Source organism: Lygodium microphyllum, chromosome 26 (assembly GCF_053477565.2).
Source record: "Lygodium microphyllum isolate KBCC chromosome 26, Lygodium_microphyllum_v1.1.10, whole genome shotgun sequence".
Lineage (NCBI taxonomy): Eukaryota > Viridiplantae > Streptophyta > Polypodiopsida > Schizaeales > Lygodiaceae > Lygodium > Lygodium microphyllum.
Window position 1 is genome coordinate 95130468 of NC_141160.1, and position 27574 is coordinate 95158041.

At 43.9% G+C, this 27574-nt stretch overlaps 1 protein-coding gene across 2 annotated transcripts in view; it reads right to left on the reverse strand.

Annotated features, from left to right (window-relative positions):
* Positions 1 to 453: 453 nt before the first annotated feature.
* Positions 454 to 27574, reverse strand: part of DPD1 (Polynucleotidyl transferase, ribonuclease H-like superfamily protein) — a 61305-nt gene continuing 34184 nt past the window's right edge. The window contains exons 3-4 of one of the 2 annotated variants that reach the window (XM_087668374.1): positions 2665 to 2870; positions 454 to 901 (exon numbers count right to left, since the gene is read on the reverse strand). In XM_087668374.1, coding sequence (XP_087524500.1) covers positions 687 to 901; positions 2665 to 2870 — 421 coding nt within the window. In that variant the 3' untranslated portion in view covers positions 454 to 686. The other variant, XM_087668375.1, reaches the window with a different exon arrangement.

Genomic DNA, 27574 nt, shown 5'->3' on the forward strand with positions numbered 1-27574 from the left:
CATGAGCTCCTTTGTTTTCCCCATAGTATTTAACATCATGAACTCCTTTTATTTTTCCCATAGTGTTTAACCTCATGAGCTTCTGCTCAGAAGGCACCAACACCTAGCCAGGTGTGGCTGTGGGAAGAGGACTGCTTGCCAGTCCCCCTGCCCCCAACCACACCTAGCTATTTATGCAGTCCCTCCCTCATAGAAGCCCATAATCTTGTCATAATCCACAATATGGGAACTATAGTGGGAGTTTTGTCTAAAATTTCTTGTGTATCATTTGACAAAGCAAGGTGTCCCTTAAATTTACGTGGTTAGAGATACTATAATGGCTTTCTAGCCTCACTCTGAGGTTCGCTCTCTTTGTTCACATGGTTTCGCATGCAGGCTAGAAAGTGTACATCACATTTGAGTAATGTCTAATACTCCAAACATTTCAAGAATCATTAAATTTTGATAGAGCTTAGATGAACGCTATAGAACTTGTTCAATCCATTGTTGCATTTACAATTGGATATTGCCTGCACACAGATTCTAATAAAAGGCATGCTACAGATGATCTTATTGTATATAAATATTGTTATCATGCTACATTGGCAGCCTTGTTATGTGGTACCTAAACTCACATCAACAGGCCATGTATTGAAATGAATGTATAAAAATGACAACCGAATGAGGTGGATTTCTTGCTTACAAATTTATCTGGCTTTGCCAGATGACCGCAAAACGATATCATTTGTGGTAAATGCTCTCTCAAGGAGCACAGAGACGGGCATTTTAAGATCAAACGTGAGCCTCTGTAACACACCAGCTAACATGTGCACATCTGCCATTGCCCTATGTGCCCGTCCTGCAAAGGGAAGTGCATAATACTCATGGAGCGCTGAGAGCCTCAAAGCTGAAGCCTTTAGTCCTGCGATTAAACCAGTTAATGGTTGTAACCAATTCATCTCTCTTTTCTAACGGCCCAATAATCACTACGTCACGAACAAACAGTGTCACACTGTCAAAGAATCTTAAACAAGAAATAACTGTAAAGACACTCCTAGTTCTAACATCAAGGAGTTTGGCTACTGTTATTAGCTGATAGACATTGAATCTCCCACAAACAGTTTCTTTGGAAGCAGTTTTTAGAGCCTCAAAGTTTCTTGCATAAACAGAGATATTAGAGCCTCAAGGTTTCATGCATAAACAGAAGATAATTATCCACTCTTCTGTAAGAAAATTCCAAAGTTCTCCTCTGTAACTCATTGGGAACAGAAATGAGAATCGCCCATTGACAACCGAATCAATGTGGATTCTCAGCACCTATAGAAACCAGTATCCTAATATGACAATTGGCACAAATGTGACTACAATATTTTCTCTGTGGTGTGTGAGTTTGATAGAATATTATAAAAATCCAGAATGAGTGGATACTTTGAGATTATCTTCATTACAACTCTGCTTTGCTTTTCATAAGAGGTCATTGGTTGCATAACATTCAACAAGATTTCTCACTTCAATTGCAAAATATGGGGAGCTCTAGAGCTCCTCATATGTCTGTAAGCTTCTCCTACTATTGACTCTTTGATCGATCATGATACATTCGCACATTGGAATGAAAATGAATCAATTCTTACTACAGATCAGTCCATATACATCAGGAGTCCATTGATGAAAAGGGACCAGTGATAAGTTGAAACCAATTCTCATTATGGAAAACATAGAGGCATATATCACTGCAAAAATAGTGATATATGGAGAATAAGCTAACTTATTATCTTGTCAGTAAATCCCTCCACCAGATAACCCATATTCAAGGCTCAACGGATAGCCTAAAGTGGATGGCAGTAAGTGTCATTCTATTGGGCCCCTTTACCCTAACACGTGACAAATCCCTGATCGGAAGAATTTTGGAGGGAATGGGTCATCCAAGTTCTTTCTACAGTTGAGAAAACAGGGCTTCAATTTTTAATTATCTCCTCCAATAGGAATGCAAATTTGCTACTTGTTATCGAGATTTCTTTACAGGAATGTTAAAGGCTGTCTAAATCACACAATCAATCAGGATCTAGATTCCGAACCTTTCTTTATGTTCCGGTTCCAAACCTTTCTCTATGTTCCAATGTCACGCAATCTTTCAGGATCTAGATTCCAAACCTTTCTCTATGTTCCGATCCCAATCTTTGCAATTGGGATACTACTCATTCGCGTGATTACTGATTGTGATCTCTACATATCGCAATTGATTATAAAACCTTTTAAATTGCAATTTGATCGTAATGAGCAAAACACTTAGTCCACTGCCCATGCAGTTCTTAAAGATAGAATTAATTAAGTTTTTGCATTCACACAAAGGGGTAGTTATAATGAACAGCAAACTGCAGACTTGCTCCATTTGCATTGCACAGTTTGTAAACTTTTGCCCCAAAGAGGTAGTTATCATGCATGGTGAACTGCAGGCTTGCTAGTGGTCAAATGTCTTTCTTGAACCTTTTTTAAGGGTCGGACAAGCCTTCTGAATGCCCTCGTTAAGGTACCCCCTCCTGATTTATTGAAAAACAATATCTGCAAAGCCCATGTTACTTACACAGTGACCTAATGCCTAACATTCCCTTGTCTAAATTTTGCTTTCAAAACTTTTTTCAAGCTAATTAGAGAGAGAGCGAGAGAGAGTATTAAAGCATAAATTACCCTTGGATTTCATTGCTTCCCGTGCTAATGGTACTGTATCAAGAAACTGCCACCATGGTGGTACCTGCATTGAGCATCTTTGAAATTCCTTGATGAGAAAAGGAACATCAAACCTTTTCCCATTATGTGCCACAAGAATAACAGGTCCATCTTCCTGTCGTCGACTCGCAACAAATTGCACCAGAACTGGTGCTACATCTTTCCACCTATTCAACCAGGCAGACATCTAAAGAGACTGAGTCCTTTAACTTGGCACCAGCACTTTCAACAACAGTGAAATAAGACACTGCAGACAAAACAAACCACAAATCTTGCATCAATCAAAACCACCTCCAACTATATTAATGGCTTTAAATGGCTGAAGATCATTACTCATAGGGGTAGAACTGACAGGCAGGACACCTTAGTGGAGATATGGAAGACTGCTCCTTACAAGGACTAGGAACTGGGCAGCAGTAAACATGAGTAAACACAGTAGAGAGAGTAGCCCTAGAAACCAATTTTGAGTGTCCAGTACAGAAATACAAGGCGGTGGCCCACAAGCGAAGAGAAGAATAGGCTGAGATAGGAGGATAAGTACAATATGTATGAAAATCAGGTAGGTTATTAAGTCCCCATGCTTCCTATGGGACACCTTTAAAACAAGGGAAGGTGGATGCTTTTGAGGCCAGGGCTGGTGGACCAGCAGCCCCAACATGTCAGCTTGCAGCCTCGTAGCTCATCGGCTTGCCGCATAAACTCGAGCCCACCCATCAGCTTGTCTGCCCATGCCATCATCATGCCGTTTGACTCCATCCAGCTCTGTCCACCCTGTCCAGCTTTGTACATGTCCTCATAGACAGGTGATGACACACATGGTTTGTCATCCTTCACTTCAGCACACAGCTTCCATTAAATCATGGACATGTGTCATGCCCACTTTGGTCACATTGTCCCATCAGAATCGCAGCTGTCCTAAGTATTGGCATGTACTTTGAAAGCACCAACTGAACTTCACAGCCACAAGGCAGCATGATGAACATTCACTGAACCACACACCATTATCTTCGGTCAGAATTGCAGTCCCAGGTAACTGTCACTGTCATGAAGCTACTGATAGCCACTGTCATGAAGCTACTGATAGCTGTTCTACCATCCATTCCTGGCACTAAAGAGGTCACCAAAACACCCATCTCATCTGCAAATCACTCCCACCTCCGATCCCTGTGCAAGCAAAATTTACTATAGAAAAATCCAACATGGCACCATGCAGGGTGCCCTATGACAGCACTCTAAAAGCAAGTGAAATGGGTAAGAAACGGCACACAAGACACCATCACTATGATGTGCCAATGAGCCTCACGAAGACCAATAGCTCTTAAAGCACACACAACCACCAAGCCATCAACAAGTGATGCACCTCCACATCCTGATAGTGCCTAGTCTGGACACAACCACTAAGCCATCAACAAGAGATGCACCTTCATATCCTGATAGAGTCTACTCTGGATAGAGGCCTGTGCCTCATGATACTTGACACCAGTTCATAGCAACATCAATTGACTACTAAACTCCCCCATTACGGCTAGGCTCACTGTCTCAATCCCCATCCCCTGCCCCCCAGGCCCCGGGCCCCCGGGCCCCCGGGCCCCCGGACCAGTCCTATAACCTTTGACTTTCACATATGTTTGCTTAAAGGTGTACTTCAATCACAATGATCATTCCTCCGCCCCTCCTCCTTGCACTGCTTGCTCCTGCCATCCTTCAGCTTCTTTCTCACGCCTTCCCCCTTCTCTCCTCTCATTGCTGCTCCCATGGCTCATAGTAGCTCTCTTCGTGTTTGAACTTTGGGCGCACAGTTTCTTGGGTGCAATGTCTCGTTTACCATGGTTCGTGCCTGCAATGGAAACACATGGTTGGTATAGTGGCTGAAATTCAGAGCAATTCAACCTGCACCACAGTATTCCCCTTTTTCCAGCCACTCGTCTTCCCAAGCTTAATGGTGGAGTACCCATCTAGTGGTGGACTTTGAGTGCCTCTTCAGCATCGTCCTTCCCACATCATTTGCAGATGTCGTAACAAAGTTCAAGGGCCATGGAGTTGAAGGTTCAAATAGCAACAACGGACCTTTGCAAGATTCCCCCTGCCCACAAGATTGTCACAACTCATAGGTGACACCTCGGTTGTCAACAGGTCATAGTGACACCTCGGTTGTCAACAGGTCATAGTCACTTGGCAACATAATGAATGCCTCCTAAGTCACAAGTTTGGCAATCATGCAGCTTATCAAAGCTTGGGTAGAAGGCGTCACGATATGAGACCACACCTGTAGCACAGCCTACCCCCATGATTAATGCTGAGAAATTTTGCATAGTCTGATGGTGTCATGTCCAGGCAAGGCAAAAGAAAAACTTCACTAGGTAAACAGCAACCTATGCCCTTGAGCAACCCCTCACCATGCACCTTGTTCTAGCAAACTATCTCTTTGTCATAGTTGGTGGATTCAGATGCATGGGTATATAGGAAAAAGAGTTTCAGAGGTTTATACTATAAAATTTTCGACAAACTTCACCAACCCCATGCTTACTACCTAATACTACCTTGAGGTGTTGTTTCAACGGACTACTCATTACTTCACATGTTGAAGCTTGATGTTTTATGAAAGTGCATGGTGGAAAGGAAAGTGAACATAGAGTGAATAAAGAAGAGAGAGACAAAAGGAAAGTGGAGAACTGAAGGAACAAACTGACTGTAAACTGAATGATACAAGGCTGCAATAGTCAGCCCCAATACACAGCTCGACCATCAATGTGGGCACTAGACGGAGGCAAGAGAATGCGACAAAATAATGTGGAAGGCTGGCTATATGATGGATTCGATGCAGTGGAGTGGAGCAGAGCAGCCATAAATAAGGCAAGATCATGAAACTGGCTGCAGTTTGGACCTGCATAAAGTGCAATAAATGCTAGATGAAATGCACTAAATGCTGCCCAGCTGCCCGAAAATGTCCGCCCTACATGCAGCAGTGGATGCCTGCTCAGAAATGAAAAAGATAGGCTGCTTGATGACAAATGCAGAAGCGGACCTCGAACTAAAATGTCTCGAAAAATGAAATGACAAACAAAGACTCTGTCAAGGCTCCTGGTATCCTCATCTGGCTCAAAATGAGGCTCACAAGCAGAAGACAACCATACATGACACACATGAGTGCTACCACACCTCTCAAATCAAGACCACATATCTTGTTTCAATGAGGAAGCCACCAAAGCATCCTAAGCCTGGTGCTTGGGACCATCCATCACAAAATGAGGAAAAGTTTCCTGCACTAAATGCTCGCAGGTAATGAAGTCACCCATCACAAACTTGGACAGGCTATAGAAAAACAGTACAGGTCTGCCGAAAGTCGATCATCCTGAGGTAATTGGGTGCATACACTACCACCAACCATGAAGTCTCGCCCTCGTAATCTTCAATGTTCATATCAAAAATTTGCCTTGAACATCCTAACATAGTAATGATGGCTGCAATGAAGAGCAAACTGCCAACATAACACCAGATCTATGAGAACCATGAACACTGAAGAAAATAGTATTACTCTTATATACATAGACAGCACCAGCCATGGAATTTGGCTTGTATTCCACTGTAGGGAATTCAACCCAAAATACCAGCAAAAACAGTCCTCCACGTCTTATATTGTTTTAGTACTAAATGAAACCCCCTTAACATTCTATAATGCTAGCTTCATAATATGTAAGCGAGTGAAAACTATTCACAATGATTCATTAAAAGAAGGTTGTTAATAATTCGTAGGAATTTGCAAGACATGGAAATGGTTCTTGAGCTGCATGAAGTAGATCAAACTCTAGTCAATTGGCTTAAATCTCAATCAACTACGTAAATAGTTACGAAAGATTGTGTAATGCTCATTCAGCGTACGAATATCTCATTTAGAAAAGAAATTAGAAAACGGCTGCATGGTTCACATAAAACCCTAAAGCTTAGTAGCATGAATCTTGATTGCATGTTATAAAAGGATCAATAGGAATTATGCCATAACCTAACATACGCTTTGATCTTAACCAGAAAAGTTAGGGATTGTAAATCTAATCATACGTAGGCAAATGAATCATGTGATTACGAGAAAGGTATCGTAAATATCTTCAAGAATAGACAAGTAAATTGGTTAACCTAAACACCTAAAACGCAAGGGACTCACTTAGGCATGGTTAAATCGATGCAAAACATCCCAAAGTGCTAACTAGGGTAGCACGTTGAGGACGTGGCCTAGTCGCACTTATTGCCAAGTTGAAACTTTCATACCCTAAAAGACCTGCCCACATTCACGGAATGTAGAGACAATAGGACATACTTGCGAGAAACGATCTAGGGTTTTTTTCCCTACGGATCGCTCGCTAAAAAGAGGAAACTCGGTTTGAATTGGAACCCTAGGACCGATAATGTCGGCCTAGTGTAATTAGGAACGGATTGGTTATGACGACACCCTAACCTTGTTTCCTATCTAATCATGATTCCGTGATTAGAAGACACCATTCGATGGGTAAAATAGTCCCATAATTTTTTATGCAACACTTGTTCAACAAGTTGCAGAGCTGCATGATCTTGTGATTTGATCACAAAGGAATGGCCAATTCCTCTAAATGAGATTGGCAGATTCTTACGCAAGTTTATCTTGCAAGAGGATGAGTAGTCGTCCTGATATAGCACCTTTCTTGGGGAAAGTGACCAAGATAAGGGAATTAGATATTTGCTTGGAAGCAAAGGACAAATCAATAATTTGGAGCAACATACTTACTGTTAATAGAACTTAAGATATTGGTTAAGTTGGGTTAACAGGGTACGGCCCTAACCCAAGGGCGTAAGGGTTAACAAACAAACCCTTGGGGATCTTGCCAAGTCGAAACTGATCCCGGATCGAGTGCTGGATGCATTCGGAAAGAAGGATTCGCTCCTTAGCAGTTGGCCAAAAATAACGACCAATGGAAATGATTGTGCTTGTAACAGTTTAAAGAGCACTGTTTTGCTTTGTTTGCTCAAGGAATTAAAGGATGAAAAGATATCTAATGCTTTAGGTTGAAGGCCTGAAGGGAGAGGCAGCCTCAGTTACCCCCGACTGCTTGTCTGACCCTAACCAAGGGGGTTGTTAACTGAGCCAGGAAGGTGGACCAAACCACCGCGAGAGGTCTCTCCATTGAACGCTACTTGAAGCAGGAGGACGCTTGGGTGCCAAGGGGAGCTCTTGCTGTAAATCCCTCGCTTTCCGAGCCCTGCACAAGAGGCTAACGTGACTCGGGATTGAATCTCGAGGCCTGCATACTAGTCTACGAGCGGAATCTTGGATTAGTAATCCCTATGGATTGCTGGATAGCCTTCGGGCGGATTATGGATAAGCCTACAAGCTAGACTTTATGAATGTATTCCAAAGATAAATATGATAACCTGTTACGAAGAAACTTGTTTGACACTTTTTTTATGTCAAGTGCTAAGATTACGTCAAGGAATCGATGCCTAACGAGCTAATTAAGGAAGCTGCTTGATGCATGTCCAACTAAATGTGGTAGGTAATTAGATAACTAAAACAATCTGAGGAAAGTGCGGTGGATGTGACCATGGGTCCGTTCTACGGATGGGTGGTTCCGGTTGGCCGAGAACTTTTCTCAATCATGATGGACAGCAAGAAGATCATTTCAAAGGACACGAACAGCAAGGGCGCTGACCTAGAGTCTAAGTTATAATAATCCCGATTTACGTCATTTTAGGGGAACGGAATGGGGCTATGCTTTATGGCAGAGAGGTTGAGCTTTGCATCCCTCTCGTTTTCCATTCTCCTTGAGCCAAGTGCAGCGAGAATCCGCCTCGGCCCTAGCATTTCTGCGTAAAATAGTTCGCTTGGGGTTCGACACTAGTTGCCGTTTAGGAAATGGCCATTAGGGAAAACCCTGATTCAGGTCGGTCCTAAGTGGGAACGGCCAGAATACTTCCGCTACGTGGCAGACACAGAAAGTCCTAGATCGCAAACCCCGTGACATTCCATGGGAGTGCCGGGCGGAGCTTTCTAGATATCCTTTCCGATGGACTGCTAAGACGTGTCCTAAAGATAACAGGTGGACACGTTACACTTGGTATCAGAGCGAACCAACGAAGGATTTGTTTTAAAAAATCTTAGTAAAAGGAAGTAAAGCAAATGTTGTTGTTCCAAACATTTCCTTACTTTCGATGTTGTCTTGCAGAATTATGAAGCATGGAACAGGTTCTTAGTATTCCGAGTCATGTTTATGACCGTGATGGATTCCCCTGATTATCAACAAAGGGTTGAGATGATGAACATCCTAGATCGTATCTATAATCCATTGCCTTTGTACGTGGAACGAATATGGACGGGTCCCTCAGGAACCTACTATATAGCTGCCCATCGGTTTGCATACCTTCAAACCAACCTAAAGAGGATCAAGTGGTTGAAAGACCTGAAAATCGTGAAGCTATTCATTTTCGTGGAGGCTCACGTAAACTCAACTTTACATATTCGAGGTCGGAGGATTGAGCTGAATTCATATGTATATGAGGAAGTGACCCGTGTAATCCCCGCCAACAGGATCAAGGTGTTGGGGCGCTATGAGAAGAATGGGTTCCAAAGGAAAGGATACCCTGATCTTCCGATGACTTACCGATTCCTGAAGATCCATGACCCAAAACCATACTATTATCCAATTTCCGTAGATAAATGTAATACAACATTATTCTCCTCAAACTAAATGTAAACAGTTGCCCTATCATCCCAAGAAATGTTGTATTCCGAAAAAACAGTTGCCCTATCATCCCAAGAAATGTTGTATTCCGAAAAGGCTATGCCCATATAAATGAAATAAGACTTCTTTTTATCAATGTCTGTTTTTGTCTATAAGAATTGATAAAAAGTTAAATGGCTAGATTGCTTTGTTGATAGCTGAAATAGAGATGAAATATAAATCATAACGATTGACGAATAATAACGTTAAGAAACCTTTATCCAAGCACAGCCCCAGATACAAATTCCCAGTTCGCCTCCTACATCAAGTACTGCTGTAATCCAAGAGAAGAAGTTTCTTCTCAAGCAGATTAAGCCACCTGAATTTGACGGAAAAGGTAGGATTGTCCAAGAGGATGCTGAAATTTGGATAGAGTCTATGGAGGATTACTTTGAAGCAGTCGGTACTGCACCCACCAACCAGGCTATGCTCCCCAAGCTAAAGCTCACCGGCGAAGCCAGGCTTTGGTGGAAACAATGGTGCAGAGATCAAGGGATCGCGGAAGGATCTGTTACCTGGGAAAAGCTGAAGAAAGCCGTACAGGGAAGATACTTACCACCTGCGTATCGCACGCAGAAAATGAATGAGTTCTACGAGCTGAAACAGCTGGGACTCACTCTTGACGCATACTACTCTAAATTCGTCTCACTTCTTAAGTATGCGCCACAGATGGACATGACACAGCAGGTTGCAAAATTTTGTGCTGGTTTAAATCCACCAGTGAATATATGTCTCGAGTCTATGAGCCCATCAGATCTTCAGGATGCACTCATTCGAGCTGCGCCTATAATTCAAGAGGTGCAGGCTAGGCCAAGAGGTAACAAAACTTGGTCTTATAATGACCCGAACAAAAGAGCATATAAGCCTCAAATGAAGAGAATTCAAGGTCAGAATCAAGGACAAAGAAAGAAGGCAAGGACTAATAATGTCAACAACTTTGTCCCTACCCCAAGCAATGGCCAGAACTTCCGTTGTTTCCACTGCAACGAGCCCGGTCATTTCAAGAGGCAATGTCCCAAGCTTGGAGGAGGACATCGCCAGGCGCCTTTCCAAGGAACGGGACGTGGACAAGGAGCCACTACCCGAGGCAGAGGAAGAACCGCCTACGTTGCCAACAGGGAAATGTACGAAGAAGAAGACCCACCATGGAAGCAAAGTTTGAAAGGGCGACAGTCCATGCCGCTCTACACAAGAAAGGCCCGAATCGCCAGTTCTCGATGATTCAGACACCATCGGACTATCAAGATAAAGGTTTCAAGACCTTGATTGATTGTGGCAATACACATTCCTTTATCTCACCAGCTTGTGTAAGAAGATTAGGAATAGCCACAGTAGAAGCACCTACCTTGCTTGTGGAATTAGCAAATGGTCGTGAAGTCACTTGTACTAGGCAAACTGCTAAGGTGGAATTCTTTTTGGGAGGAAAGACGACTTTGGTCAAATTTAGAGTCATGAACCTAGGCATCCATGAGTGTCTACTCGGAATGGATTGGCTTAAACCTAATGACGCCCACATTCATTGTGGAAAGGGCCAAGTTTCCTTTCGAAACCCATAAGGGAAATTGGTCACAACTCAAGGTGAGGTTGGAAATCCAAAAATTCAATTGGCCAAAGCATCTCGGATTATAAAGGGAGTCAAAAAGAGACTACATGTTTACTTAATTAAGCTCAATAAGTTAGATCAGAAACAGGAGTCTAGTGAAGAACCTTCATGGCTAAAGGAATACGCGGACGTATTTCCTAAAGAGTTGACTGAACTCCCGCCTCAAAGAGAAGTGGATCATGAGATCAAGCTAGTGCCAAGAGCTGCGCCAATTGCAAAGAGACCTTATAGAATGTCCATCCCGAAAGCAATTGAACTAAAGAAACAACTCAAGCAACTGCTAGATCAGGGCTACATCCATCCAAGCAGTTCACCATGGGAAGCTCCAGTACTGTTCCAGAAAAAGAAAGATGAAACGCTTCGACTGTGTATTGATTACAAAGGGTTGAATCAATCAACTCTCAAGAACAAGTACCCTATTTCTAGAATAGATGAGCTTCTTGATCGTCTTCAGGGTGCGAAGATATTCTCCAAGATTGATCTCAAGTCTGGTTACTATCAGATAAGAATCAAGGAAGAAGATATCCCAAAGACGGCCTTCAACACAAGATATGGACACTTTGAATTTCTAGTTATGTCATTCGGGCTTACAAATGCGCCTGCCACCTTCAACAGGTTAATGCAGTATATTTTTAGGCCATATCTTGATGACTTCGTATCGTCTTCTTCGACGATACCTTAGTCTATTCCAAATAGGAAGAAGATCATGAACCCCAACTTCGAATTGTCCTTGAGACAATGAGAGCACATAAGCTCTATGCAAAGATGAAGAAATGTGCATTCTTCAAACGTCTGATTGAATATCCGGGATTCATTGTATCAGTGGAAGGAATCTCAGTGGATCCGGCCAAAGTCAGAGACGTGCTAGAATGGCCAATACCAACAACTGTCAAAGAAATACGCAGTTTTCTTGGATTGACAGGATGGTATAGGGTCTTCATCAAAAACTATGCTTTGATAGCAGCACCTTTGACGGATTTACTAAAGAAGCAAATATCTATTGCATGGTCAACTGCCAAACAAACTAGCTTTGATAAATTGAAGCAAAGTTTGGTATCAGTACCTATCCTAAAACTTCCAGACCTCAAGTAAGGAGTTTGAGGTAGTAACTGATGCTAGCACACTTGCCTTAGGATGTGTACTCATGCAGGAAGGTCATCCCGAAGCATACTCTTCAAGGAAACTGAAGAGCCATGAGAAGAATTATGCTACCCATGATCTAGAACTGTTAGCTGTCATCCATGCTCTAAAGCTTTGGAGACACTACCTATTGGGTAACAAGTTTACACTAGTGACTGATCATAAAAGTCTCAAGTGGATCTTTACCCAGAACGAGCTCAACATGAGGCAATGTCGGTGGATTGAAGTGCTAGAGGAGTATGACTTTGAAATCAAGTATTGACCAAGAAAGAAGAATGTAGTTGCCGATGCACTCAGTCGCAAGGCATTCCTTAATTCTCTAATCTTGCAAAACCCATCAACAGCTAGATCCCTAGCCACTAAGGTGTCCATGCCAAACAACCCAATACTTGAGCTAGCTAGAGAAGAAGCATATCATGATCCATCCTATCAAAAGATACTAAGGGAGATCTCTATCAAGGACCAAGACCAAAAGCTACAGGCTAAGTATCATGAATTCTCTATCAATAGTGGACTTATCTACTATAGAACGAGGCTATGTATACCGGCAAGCCAGTCACTTAAGCAGAAGATATTGTAGGAAGCTCATGATTCCCCTTTCTCAGGACATCCTGGCTATGCCAAGACTCTCGAATACAGTTAGGAAGAGCTACTATTGGGAGAGGCTTAAAGGTGACGTTCTCAAATATGTCACTGAGCATTTGTCTTGTCAACGTATCAAAGCCGAACATGTCAAAATGCCAAGAAAGTTACAACCACTTGACATCCCTCAAATGAAATGAGAATTCATCAGTATGGACTTTGTTGTTGGCCTACCCCAAGTTCAGGGAGAATACAACTCCATCATGGTTGTGGTTGACATACTTACTAAGGTTGCACACCTTATTCCAGTAAAGACAAACTATAAAGCCTCTAATATTGCAAGGTTGTTTATCAAGAAGATATTCAAGCTACATGGGCTACCCAGAAGAATCATTAGTGATCATGATTCTCTCTTCACATCATACTTCTGAAGAGCCATCTTTGAAGCCATTGGAACTAAACTCTGTTTTAGCATAGCTTACCATCCCCAAACTGATGGTCAAATGGAGCAAGTCAATCAAGTCATCGAGGATATGCTTAGGGCACACTGCTGTCATGAGCCAAAAAGGTGGATTCAATACTTGCCTTTGGTTGAGTCCGCCTACAATGCTTCTTACCAACAAAGCATTCAGATGACCCCTTTTCAAGCATTGTATGGTCATGACTGTCGAAGTCCCCTAAACTTCTCAGATCCAACCTTGAGGGTTGAAGCTTCAAGGCAAATGTTGGAAGAGATGGATGACCAAATAAAGTCAATAAGACAGGACATCCAAGCCGCCAAGGATAGATAGAAGGCATACGCAGATTTGAAGCGTCAAGATAAAACCTTCGAGGAAGGAGACATGGTCTTCATTCGTGTACACCCAAAGAAGAGTTCCCTATAGGCATTGGATACAGAGAAGCTTCAAAAGTTTCGAAGCTTACTTGGAGTCGCAGAGATGCAGTTGAGCTTGAGGGGGAGTGTTGAGATGACAAGCTCAACACTTGCGGACATAAAATCTTAGTTTTTTTGAATTTTGAAGTTGTACGTGGAATATTTTTATAGATTCTAAAACTTAATGAAATTTTCAATATTCTCTTAATTATTAGTATTTTTGGATGTTTTTCTTATTTTTATTTTTTCCATTTATTTTATAGAAACCGCACAACGATTTTGTGGTTTTCATTAGATAACCATGATTTAGGGATGTTTAAGATGCTAATCAGCATGGAATGCATTTCTTAGCTCAACACCTAGTTCCATCTCTCTCTTTTTTTTTTCCGTAAAAGTTCCATCTCTCTCTCTCTCTCTCTCTCTCTCTCTCTCTCTCTCTCTCTCTCTCTCTCTCTCTCATGATAGGTATTGTATTAATTACGAAAAAGTACATGTTTACTACCAAACAAGTGTCAATGTTGACACTAGGAACTAGGCATTAATTAGTTAAGTAATGCTAGTTCAAGGGCTAATTAATACTCGGGATCACTTAGGAGTTAAAATGGCCAGGCCAATTTAATTGTGGATGGGCATGCTAATTTCCTAAGGAAAGGCAAAGGGCTAAATTAATTTTCAGCATTACTTGATTTTGAAAATTAATATAAATAACTGAAATTTCCATTAAGAAGGTTGCCATTCAACAAAAACTTGACCATCAAGTGAGGGAAAGGTTGTTAGAGGCTAGCTAAGCCTCATTCCAGTATTGTGGAGGTGTAGAGAGGATGAGAGAGTTGCTGCTGCAATTTCCTAGGCATTACTTATTGATCAGCCTAGACATTGGAGACTGTCAAAGAGCTACCGCCACATGATTAGGAGTCCCTTTGAGGCAGGTAACAACCCTTGTAGGTTGTCTACAGGCAGGCAACAGCAATTTTGGGATCCACAAGGGTAGACGACTGCATGTAGGGTTCATGTTGAGGATGGACTGCAGTCATTAAGACATTTTCAGCAAGGCAACAACAAATTTGAGCAATTCTCACAATAGAAATCAGAGATTTGTCTCTCCTTCGCTTTCTCTAATTTACCATAGTAATTAGGGTTAAGAAACCACATTGGGTCCCATGCTCAAAAAATAAAAGGCCTAGCACTTGAAATCAGCAACTGGAATTTGGGGAATTTCAAAGAATGCAAGAGGCCATCTAGGCACAATTGAATTTGGGGCTAGATTAGACTAACGAAAGGTCAATTCGAGGCGAATCCCTTATTAGATCAAGGGGCAAATTGATAAAAAGGCTTGCTGGTCATTTATCACAGCAAGAAGCATTGGATTTTGAAGAAGATTGGAGTGAATCTCAGTCCACTTCTTCCAATTTCAATAAAGAGGAATTTGATGACTAATTTAAGGATCAGCTAAGGAAAACATCTGAAATGTTTGTGCAAAAGCAAATGACCCTAGTGGGGCAAGCTATGCATATGCAAGGCCAACTTGGAAGTGCCAATCCAATGCTTTTTGGACAGCAAGGTATGCATGCTAATGTAGGTCACCCGGCCTACTTTGGGGGTGGTCCAGTTTTCCAAGCAATGGCCATGGAGGAGGCTGCCCTAGCAGATCATTCTCGATGATGCACTTTACCTTGGTATGTTTCAATTAGAACCAATTTTGAATCAGATTCAACAAAGCAAGAGGGTCTAGAGCATTGTCTGATGCTCAGGGGGGAGGTTGCATCTCCACTCCCTTAGTGATGGACAACTGTCTTGTAGTGGATCTCGAATGTAACACTACAAGTTGGTATGCAAATCTGTATGGTTTGCATCCAATCTCTGCAACTATACATTTGCAAGGCTACTGGCATGTATTGAGTACATAGAATACATGGAATGTACATTTCAATGTGATATACATTTGCACGTATAGGCTCTTTATAAGCAAGTGACACCAATTTTGGGGTCCATAAGGGCATGCAGCTGCATGTGGGGCTCTCATTTGTCAAGAAACAACACAGTCCGTGGGAAGAAACATAGAGTGTACAGTGAGCACTAAGACAAAGAAACTCAGAAACACTAAAGAAGATGATGAATGAAGAATGTTGAACAATGAATCATGCTGAATGAATTGTGTTGATACAATGGGGCAAAGCTCAAAGATGATTGCACTATCTTGCCTAATCAAGCAGCAGAATTTGGAAGGAATTTGCGCCGTGAAGGGAGCAAATCACAATCCTTTGGGCAGAGGTGTCGATAACAAGGAAAGGAACTACTCTATAGAGGGAGCAAACCACAATTCTCCATGCTGTTGGGAATAAAGGGCCATCGTGCCTTTTATATGTGCACGGGTGTGAACACACCCTTAGCACATTGTACTTTCATACATATATCTATCTAAAAAACCTAAAGTGGTACACTCGTCATTGTACCCACAAGTCGTGCTCACTCTTCTCACTACTTACACTCTCTCTGTCTCTGTTGTTGTATGTAAACACTCCGTGTCTTGATTCTCGCGCCACCGAGCGCAACAAACTAGTATCAAAGCGTAAGGTGCTGCAGACGGTCATCAGGCTCAGGCAAAAGACCAGCGTGGTGATGAGAGCTCAAAGGCCAGCAGGAGAGTCATAGGTGTAAGCTGCATGTAGTGACAGTCGACAGCAACAGACGACTGCAACAGGCGTGGACCAAGCGTGCGACAGGCAACAACTGCACGGCGACACGCTGTGTCTAGCGGGGCAACCAACACGTAATGGCGAACAGGTGGTGTCAGCGTCACAATGCATGACTGACAGGTCAACGGACCCATCAGAATTTTTCCAAAAATTCAATCTTTTTTGAAATTTCTTTTACCCACTGATAGGGTTTCGCACGCGTAAGCACAAAATCTCAGATCTGTGCAAAATCGGCTCAGAAATTTGGAGCTTTTCTCGAATCTGGGGATCTCAACACAGAATTGGACAATCTGACTCAGAAATTGCAAAGTCGATGCACATTTGCCCAGGAATTTTGGGGCTTTTCACATTTTAGTGAAATTCTTTCGATTTCACTGAAATTAGTGCACGCAGGACTTGGAAAATTTGGGGATTTTTCCAGATTTGGTGCGAGCAAGATGCAACAGTGATATTTATCTCAGAAATTGCAGAAATTTGTGACATTTTGTCCCCAACATTTGGGGCTTTTCATGTACATGCACAAATTGGGCTGAAATTAACCCAATTTCTCGACATTGAGGCACATTGGACCCCATGCAATTTGGGGCTTTTGCAATTCGGGCAAAATGTGTGCAGCATTTGGTCATTTTATGTACATGCAGGTTGAATTCCGCACAATTTGGACATCAACACTTGGTAAAATTTGGGGGTTTTGCTGAAATTGCTTTATTTTGGCAAAATTGGACAGTCCTATGCATGACAGAGGAATTGCATATGTGTGTTTGACGCTTTGAGCACAAAATTTTGGGGCTTTTTGTTAGAGATCATAGCCTGCTTTGGAGGGCAGCTGCACAGTCAGTCGGACTGTGCAGTCGGACTGCCTGCAGCCCAGTCGGCTGCATTTAATGCAGCCGATTTATTCCAGGCTGCGCCCTATTTTCTGGCGCCCCAGTTCATGGCAGTTTTCGACTATTTATAGTCGACATTTCCAGCAGTCTGGACACTCTTCTCTGTCGCAGATTACAGACCGGTGCCGTGCAGTTTTCTGTCTCTGTTCACAGATTTCAGACAGCAGACAGTGCAGACTGCAGCAGACTTCAAGGTGGACAGCAGGTCGCATCGTCGAGGTGGACAGCAGGTCGCATCGTCGAGGTGGAGACACGCAGTCCAGCGCACTGCGCCCGTGTATATCTTTGTATTCAGCATTCTTTATACAGCAGATCTTCATTGTCCACTGTCTCTTTCTCTCCCTTCTCTCTCTGCGTTCTCTCTCTCTCAGTCCTACGCTTCCGCACACTGCACTCTGACATGGTATCAGAGCAGTGTTTGAGGGCTGCTTGAGCGCAGAATCAACCTGAAGAGGAGTTTCCATCGCGACACAAATTTGCGTTTTTTGCGTTTAAGGGCAGACAGGAGGGCTGCGCCTTGGAACAAGGCTAAAATGAGTGTGGGCGCACAGGAGAGGAGTACAGGTGGTGGATTTGCTGCTGTTTACTGCTGTTTGACGCGGAGGAAGTTTGAGTTTTCAGCCTACAAGTGCAGGTTTTGCTTTTTCATCGCCTCCGGCGGGTGAAGAAGCTCCAGGACGCGGAAGAGCCTTAGCAGGCTGAGTTTTCCCAGTCAGAGGGGGCTGCTTTTGCGTTTGAGAAGGCATTGCAATTAAAGATGTCTACAGAGATGGACTTGGAGTTCCAGGCGATTATGGACCGGAAGGTGCCTGTCTTACCGGCTCTTCCTACAGATCAGAAGCTCGATGGCCACAACTACCGCATTTGGCGCGTTATGATGTTGGCCATCCTTGAGTCCTATGATTTGGCGGAATTGGTACAGGAGGATATTGACCGGCCTTCGGTAAGAGATGAGTCCAAACTCTCTTCCGATGCTCGTACGGAGTTGGCCAGGGCCCAGTCTCATTGGGACAAACTGAATGCCAGGATTCGATCCTTTCTCTTTCTATCATGCACTACAGCCGTGATCGCTCACATCGAGCACTTAACGGTGGCTCGTGAGATATGGCTGGAGCTTGATCAAATGTACAATCGGATGACCCTGATGAAGAGGGTTTCTTTGGAGGTACAGATGCGGACCTTGTCCGTCAATAAGTCTTCTTCACTAAGGGAACACATTAACAAGCTAAGGCAGCTACAGATGCAGGTTCAGAATGCGAGGAAGCCGATTTCCTCCGAAGACATGGAGATCACACTATTGTCCCAGTTGCCGCCACGATTCGGTACATTTTACTCTGCCCTTATTGCTTCGGGGCGAGAGTCTACTCTTCACTGGGAAGAGTTAGTTCCTATGGTCTTGGACCAAGAGGAACAGTTAAAGGGACAGAATGCTTCCAAGTCGGAAGCGTTGACAGGTCAAGCCTCTCGCAAGAAGGGGAAGGACCAAAAGCAGAAGAAGGGGGATAACAAGTCCAAGAAGAACAAGGACAAGGACAAGGACAAAGACTCCACATGTCATATTTGTGGAAAGACTGGCCATTGAAAGAAGGATTGCCCTGACAAAGACACGAAGGACACCAAGAAGAAGGATACCAAGGATTCTGGAGCGGTGGCTGCACCCTCATCAGCTGCATTTCTACATCTAGTTGTCATTGAGGACGCTTCACCGAATGCTTCTGATGCTGCGATGACGGCTCCCCAAGCTCGAGAGTGGATTGTTAATAGTGGTGCCTCACGGCACATGACTCCTTCATCAGATGGTGTTGCCCAGCTGCGACCTTCGCGTGGGCAGGTTCTCATTGGCGACAGCTCTTCAGTTTCTGTTGTAGGTCAGGGTAAGATGTAGCTTATTCCGGATGGACGAGGTGGCATCCATACCTCAGAGGTTTTGCATGTACTAGGATTAGGGTACCATCTCCTTTCAGTTCATAAGATTTGCTCCCTTGGTCTTTTGGTGGAGTTTGACAGTTCTACTGTGCGAGTCCTTGATCGTGGATATAGTGGTGAGCCAGCAGCCATGTGTCTCCTGCATACGGGGGAAGCAGCATAGAGATGCCATTCCCCACACCGCTTCGCGGCGGTCTACTTCACCGATGGAGCTAGTATCTACGGATCTATGTGGCCCTATGAGGAATGAGTCCCTGCGTGGGAGCTCGTACTTCATGTTGATTGTGGATGACTACAGCAGGATGACATGGGCCTACTTTTTGGCACTAAAGTCAGAAGCTTTCTCGCACTTCAAGGATTGGCTTCTCTTTGAGGAGAACCGATCAGGCCGGAAGTTGAAGACCTTGCGATCCGACAAGGGAGGTGAATTTGTGTCTAATGAATTTGCTCGGTTTTGTGCAGATAGAGGAATTCACCAGGAGTTTGCCAATACCAATACTCCTCAAGAAAATGGTATTCTAGAACGGAAGAACCGCAGTGTGATTGAGATGGCGCGCACCATGATGGAGCACCGACAGACCCCTCAGGTTCTGTGGGCCAAGGTTGTGGCTACTGCAGTCCACATTCTTAATCGATCCCCTACTTCGGCCGTGGAAGGGATGACTCCATTTGAGGCTTATTTTGGGACGAAGCCAAATGTTTCTTACTTTCGAGTCTTTGGGTGTGATGCCTATGTTCACATTCCCAAGGCTCACCGTGATAAATTTGACGCGGCTTCCCGAAAACAGGTATTTGTTGGCTACAGCTCCCAGTCCCAAGGCTACCGACTGTATGATCCCGTCAAGCGGGATGTGTACACTAGCCGTGATATGCGGTTTGTCGAGGTTCCGGCTTCTTCAACGGGTGAGGAGCACCCCGTTCTTGGAGATCCAGGGGAGAGTTGGGCTCCTTCTACAGTTCCACTGGAGCCCGTGCCTTTTGATTATGATTCTGTTTCTGACACAGAGTCTACTGTTCCACCGGACACCTCTGAGGAGTTACCACCGGTGGATATTCCAGAGTCTTCTGCTGATGGAGAACGACGAGGGGAGGTTCGGCCTCCTCCTCGCTGGGCCCGTGACACACTCCGTGATTCAGGGATCGAAGGGGTTCCTGAGGAGTGGGGACCACAGGATGGTCTGCGGCGGTCACGGAGGCACCAGGCGCATTCTTCGGAGCTTGTTTGCTCCAATTATTGTTTGATGTCCCGTGTTATGCAGGATCGAGAGCCCACCTCCGTGAAGGAGGCTTTACAGTCCGCCCTATGGAAGAAAGCTATGGAAGCTGAGTTGGAGGCTATTGAGAGGAATGGCACTTGGTCACTTGTGCCACGCCCCCCGAAGAAGAAGGTGATTGGGGTCAAGTGGGTCTTCAAGACCAAATATCTCAGTGATGGTACTTTGGATAAGCACAAGGCTCGCCTTGTTGCTAAGGGTTTTGCTCAGCGCCCAGGGATTGACTGTCATGACACCTTTGCCCCCACAGCTCGTATGGCAACCATTAGAGCTGTTCTTCCTTTGGCTGGCCATAGGAGATGGCCTGTTTATCAGCTGGATGTGAAGTCAGCCTTCCTGAATGGTGATTTGAAGGAGGAGATCTACGTTGAGCAGCCTCCTGGCTTTGGTTCTTCAGATGGGAAAGTCTACAGGTTGAAGAAGGCCCTGTATGGCCTCAAGCAGGCCCCGCGTGCTTGGAACGAGAAGATTAATTCGTTCCTCCAGTCTCAGTTGGGATATCAGCGGTCCAAGGCCGATCCGCAGCTGTATGTTCACACTTCCGAGGATGGTTGTGTGTTGTTTGTATTATATGTTGATGATTTGATTGTCACAGGTGATGATGCACAGCAGGTCCAGGAGACAAAGTCAGCTTTACATCGAACGTTCGAGATGACGGATTTGGGGCTACTCCATTTCTTTTTAGGCCATGAGATTTATCAGTCTTAGAGGGGGATTTTTCTCTCCCAACAGAGATATGTACAGGAGCTCTTGGTGTCTTTTGAGATGGAAGATTGTCGGGCCCTCTCTACTCCTATGGATCCGAACTGGAAGGCCACTTCCCATTCAGCTTCTCCTTTGGTTGATGCGTCCCGCTATCGACAGTTGATAGGATCCTTGATTTGGCTTCTCAACACCAGGGTTGATCTATGTTTTGCTGTTGGGCTCTTGGCAGGGTTCATGAGTGAACCTAAGACGGTGCATTGGCAGGCTGCTCAAAGGATACTTCAGTATCTGAGGGGGACGTCTGATTTGGGAATTCATTACCCCGCAGGGACAGATGGGTCAGATCTTGTACTTGCCGGTTGGAGCGACTCGGATTGGGCCGGTGACGTGGACCACAGGCGGTCTACTACAGGTTACTGCTTTACTTTGGGTGCAGGTGTTATTTCATGGAGTAGCAAGAAGCAGCCCACGGTAGCCCTTTCGTCTACTGAGGCGGAGTATCGGGCCGCGTCTTCCACCACATGCGAGGTTGTGTGGCTTCGGAGATTGTTGGAGGAGCTTGGGTGCCCCCAGACTCGTCCTACATTGCTGCGATGTGTGACAATGAGAGTTGCATTGCCTTGGCAAGGAACCCTGTTTTTCATGCCCGGACGAAGCACATTGAGATTCAGTACCACTTCATCCGAGAAAAGCTTCTGGATGAGACCATCACTGTGGAGTATTGCAAGACGGAGGACAATCTTGCGGATTTGTTTACAAAGGCGCTTCCTCAGGCTCTACTTCGGCAACATTCCAGATCCCTCAGGCTTCTGCCCTATCCAGGCTCTGAGAGGGGGTGTTAGAGATCATAGCCTGCTTTGGAGGGCAACTGCACAGTCAGTCGGACTGTGCAGTCGGACTGCCACGTGGCAGTCCAACTGCCTGCAGCCCAGTCGGCTGCATTTAATGCAGCCGACTTATTCCAGGCTGCGCCCTATTTTCTGGCGCCCCAGTTCATGGCAGTTTTCGACTATTTATAGTCGACATTTCCAGCAGTCTGGACACTCTTCTCTGTCGCAGATTACAGACCGGCGCCGTGCAGTTTTCTGTCTCTGTTCACAGATTTCAGACAGCAGACAGTGCAGACTGCAGCAGACTTCGAGGTGGACAGCAGGTCGCATCGTCGAGGTGGAGACACGCAGTCCAGCGCACTGCGCCCGTGTATATCTTTGTATTCAGCATTCTTTATACAGCAGATCTTCATTGACCACTGTCTCTTTCTCTCCCTTCTCTCTCTGCGTTCTCTCTCTCTCAGTCCTACACTTCCGCACCGCTGCACTCTGACACTTTTGGCCGTTCGTGTCAAATTTTATGCCTGTGGGTACATGTACAACAGAAATTGCAGCTGAAATTTTGGGATTTCTCATGTAATGTGATGCACATGACCTTTGGAACATCTGTATCAGTTGGATAATGCTGTAGCACTTGGTTTGGTGCTTCTGAAAACTTAATTACAGATCTGAAATCTGTACTTCTGCGTGGTCTTTTATTGCTGATTGGTACTTGTTTGTACCTTGGTCACTTGGGTGACAGTTTGGGCCTGCATTTGCTGGTTTTTTTGTCACATTTGGGCTGAAAACCATAGCTGGCAGCAATGACAGCAGTAATTTGATGCATATAAAGAAGCTTGAAGGCGCACATAATTTTGCAGTGTGGCAAAAACAGTGCTACAATATCCTGTTACAAAAGAAGCAGGCAAAGCCGATCAAAACCAAAGGGGCAAAGCCCGCGGACATGGATCAGGATGATTGGGATGAGTTGAATGAGCTTGCAAGCTCAACCATAGAGCTATCAATTTCTGATGCCTTGCTGTTCAACATTGAAGGTTTGGATTCTGCATATGCTATATGGACTAGACTGGAAGAACTGTATGCACAAAAGAGTGCTGCAAGCAAGGTGTATTGGCTGAAAAAGCTTATGGATTTGCGTATGAAAGAAGGTATAGCAATGTCTACTCACTTCAGTGAGTTTAACTCCATTTTCAGCCAGCTAGTTGCCTTGAAGTTCATGATTGATGAGGAATTTATGGCTACTTTCTTGCTTTGCACTCTACCAGAGAGTTGGGATACATTCAAGACTGCTATGAGCAATTCTAATGTGATCCTTTTGTATGCTAATGTAGAGAGTGCTCTACTTATAAAAGAGATGAATCGGCAGAACAATGCATCCAGTAAGCCTTCCAATGCTTTGCATATTAGGGGCAAATCACAGCAAAAGGGCAAATATGATGGCAAGGGATGCAGTAAATCATGTGGCAAAGATGTCGAATGCCATCATTGTGGCAAGAAGGGTCACTTTAAATGTGACTACTACAAATGGAAGAAAGAGAAAGGAAAAGGCAAGAAGACAAATGATTGCAAGAAAGAGAAGAAGAACAATCAACCTAAGAAGAGCAATGTAAAAATTGAAGAGGTGAATGTAGTCACTCATGACAGTGACAGTGGGAGTGATGTACTCTGTCTCTTCACATTTTGGTACACATGCTCTACTTGCAAATACAGATGATGACATACATACCTCGATTCTTGATTCAGGTGCTTCCTTTCATGTCACCCCTCATCGTGAGTGGTTTTCCACCTATACAGGAGGTCGACACGGTGTTGTCCATCTTGGGGACAACTATGCATGTGAGATTGCAGGTATTGGCAGTGTGCAGTTACAGTTTCAGCATGGCTCTGTCTTTACACTTCAGCATGTATGGCATGTATCTCAGCTCAAGAAGAGCTTGATTAGCACAGGGCAGCTAGTTGATGATGGTTTTCATACCACCTTTGGTGATGGAAAATAGAAGATCTGTAAGGGATCTAGGGTTATTGCCAGAGGTTGCAAGAGTGATACTTTGTATCCACTTCATGTATCTAGCGTGTGTGACCATGTTGTTGCCGTGACCGAGCAGCCAAGAGTTTCTTTGTGGCATGGCCGGTTGGGACACATGAGTCAAACAAGAATGAAAGTGCTTTCTTGTTTGGGTTACTTGCCTTGTCTTCGTTGTGCTGATTTTGAGCACTGTGATTATTGTATTTATGGCAAACATACACAAACTTCTCACAAAAAGTCTCTTTCTTTGAAATCTTCTCCTCTAGAGTTAGTACATTCGAATGTATATCAAATGCCAGGATTATCTTTAGGGGGAAAGAAATATTTTCTTACATTTGTCGATGATGCTACATGGAAGGTATGGGTTTACCCCATTCGTAGCAAGGATGAAGTGCTTGATAAGTTTAAAAAATTATTGGCATTGACTGAAAATCAAACAGATAAGACACGTAAGTGTCTTCGCTCTGACAATGGTGGAAAATATGTGCCCAAAGCCTTTCAAGCATTTTGTGACAGCAAAGGGATAAAGAGGGAGCTCACTGCCCCTCATAACCCACCCCAAAATGGAGTTGTAGAGCATATGAATCGAACCATACAGGATAAGGTCCGTATGATGTTGTCTCATGCTGCATTATCCCATGGTTTTTGGGCAAAGGCTGTTATGACAATCGTTCACTTGATTAATCGGTCACCAAACAGGTCTTGGGGGGGGAGCGTGGTCGGGCAAGCCACCTTCATATGCTCATCTGAAAGTGTTTGGCTATGAGGTTTTTGTGCACATTCATAAAGAAAAACGCAGCAAACTTGAGCCAAAGTCTTATAAATGCATTTTCTTAGGATATGGTGACGGGGGTGAAATGGGGTATAAATTATGGGATCCCGAGAAAAGGAAAATAGTACGCAGCAATGACGTTATCTTCCGGGAAGATTGCATGCACAAACAGCCTGAAAAGACTGAGGAGGTCCATAGGGTTGTATTCCGGAAAGAAATACCTTTTGGACAGCAAAATATGCCCGTTGTACAGCAGCAAATACCTGCTGTTAATGAACCTGTAAATGCAGGAAATGATGCTGGAAATGATCAGCTAGCTATTGCCCATGAAAATGAGCCATTACATGTGCAAGAACAGCCAGGACAGCAAGCTTTTAATGCTGATTTGCAGACTGAAATGCTAGGAATGCATGCTGAAAATGGAAATTTGCAAGAACAGCCAGCAAACAATGACCATTGGGTTAGGAGATCGTCTAGGGCTACTAGACAACCTGACAGATTTGTTCCTGGTGCAATTAATGTGGCTGAGTATGTCATGTTGACAGACTGTGGTGAACCGTCTTGCTTCAAGGAAGCAATGGACAGACAAGACAGCAAGAAATGGTATAAAGCCATGCTGTCAGAGATGGAATCTCTTGAAAAAAATGGCACTTGGGACTTGGTGCAGTTGCCTAAAGGGCAGAAAATCCTTCCATGCAAATGGGTTTACAAAATGAAGGTCACTTCTGGTTCCTCACCAAAGTACAAAGCAAGATTGGTTGCAAAAGGATACAAGCAGGAGCATGGAATTGATTTTGATGAGATTTTCTCTCCTATAGTCAAGATGACTACATGGAGAACCATTTTGGGCTTGGTTGCAGTTGAAGATATGGAACTCATACAAATGGATGTAAAGACTGTGTTTTTACATGGTGATTTGCATGAAGACATTTATATGCAGTAGCCTGAAGGGTTGTTGAACAAGGGAAAGAAAAAATTGTATGTAAACTCAAAAGGAGTTTGTATGGGCTGAAACAAGCACCAAGAGAATGGTATCATAAGTTTGATACATTCATGCAGTTCCAAGGCTTTCATAGAAGTCAAGTGAATCACTGCTTGTACACCAAGAAAGCAGCAGATGGCAACCTGATTATCTTGGTTTTGTATGTAGATGGCATGCTGATTGCTAGCAAGGATACTCATGCCTTGGATTCACTGAAGCAAAGTCTTCATGGCAGCTTTGACATGAAGGATCTTGGTGATGCAAATCACATTCTTGGCATGCGAATACTCAAAGATAGATCGAAAGGCTTACTCTATCTATCTCAGCAGGAGTATATCTCCAAAGTTTTGCAACGTTTCAATATGGAAGGGGGAAAAACAATTGGGGTTCCATTGCCTCCATATATGAAACTTGGTGTAGAGGATAGCCCTACATCTGATAATGAGAAGGCTGAAATGGCCAAGATACCATATGCTTCAGCTGTTGGTAGTTTGATGTATGCTATGGTTGCTACTGACATTGCTTTTGCAGTGGGAGTGGTTAGCAGATACATGGCAACCCTTAGCAAGAAGCATTGGGATGTAGTGAAAGGTATTATGAGATACCTCAAAGGCACAAAGGAGTTATGCATCTGCTTTGGAAAGCAGAAGGCATCTGTTGTTGACTTTACGGATGCAGACTATACTAGTCGTGCGGACTACAGGAAGTCCACTTCTGGGTATGTGTTTACTTTCACAGGAGGAGCAATCTCTTGGATCTCCAGGCTACAAAAGTGTGTTTCATTGTCTACTACAGAGGCAGAGTATGTAGCTGCCATTGAGGCATGCAAGGAAGCTTTATGGCTTTCACATCTGGTGGGAGGGCTTGGCATCACAAAGTTACCTATTCTCCATTGTGATAGTCAGAGTACTATCATGCTAGCACGGAATCCTGTCTTTCATGCAAAGACAAAGCACATACAGGTCAAGTACCACTTCATTAGAGATGTACTTGACAGCAAGAGCATTGAGCTTCTCAAAGTGCATACAGATGATAACCCTGTAGACCTTCTCACGAAGGGTCTTCCAGCAGAGCGGTTTACTCATTGCTGACAGATGATGGCAGTTGGATAGATATTTATTTCAGATTTGTACATACTTAGACTTAGCTGATTCTTTTCTCCTCTTAAGGCACATTGCCTTTAGGTGGGAGGTTGTTAGGAATAAAGGGCCATCATGCCTTTTATATGTGCACGGGTGTGAACACACCCTTAGCACATTGTACTTTCATACATATATCTATCTAAAAAACCTAAAGTGGTACACTCGTCATTATACCCACAAGTCGTGCTCACTCTTCTCACTACTCTGCACTCTCTCTCTGTCTCTGTTGTTGTATGTAAACATTGTGTGTCTTGATCCTCGCGCCACCAGGCGCAACACAGGCAACGGGATGTCAGAGTAGTCATTGCAAGATGAAGGACAGTAATAGAGGGAGCGAAACGCGGTCCTCAAAAGCTCTCGAAGATTAAGAATATGATGAAATCTCTCCAAGATGATGGTTGGTGTCAAGATAACTACTAAGCAGCCCATTCGAGAAGAAAATGCAAGAATATCGATAAAGATCTCCCCATCTAAGTGCCTGTAAACAAGTGACTATTGGGCACCTCTTCAAGAGTGAACAAAACCCAACAACAAAGGTATCTGATATAGGATTAATTAAGAGGATATAACTTGCTATAGACAACCTAAGTCTGCCTCAAAAGCATCCTCCATAAAGTGGAGGATAGCTAGGACATGGCACACATGACGATATGCTAGGGTTTGCACTGAGAAAACACATCATGTAC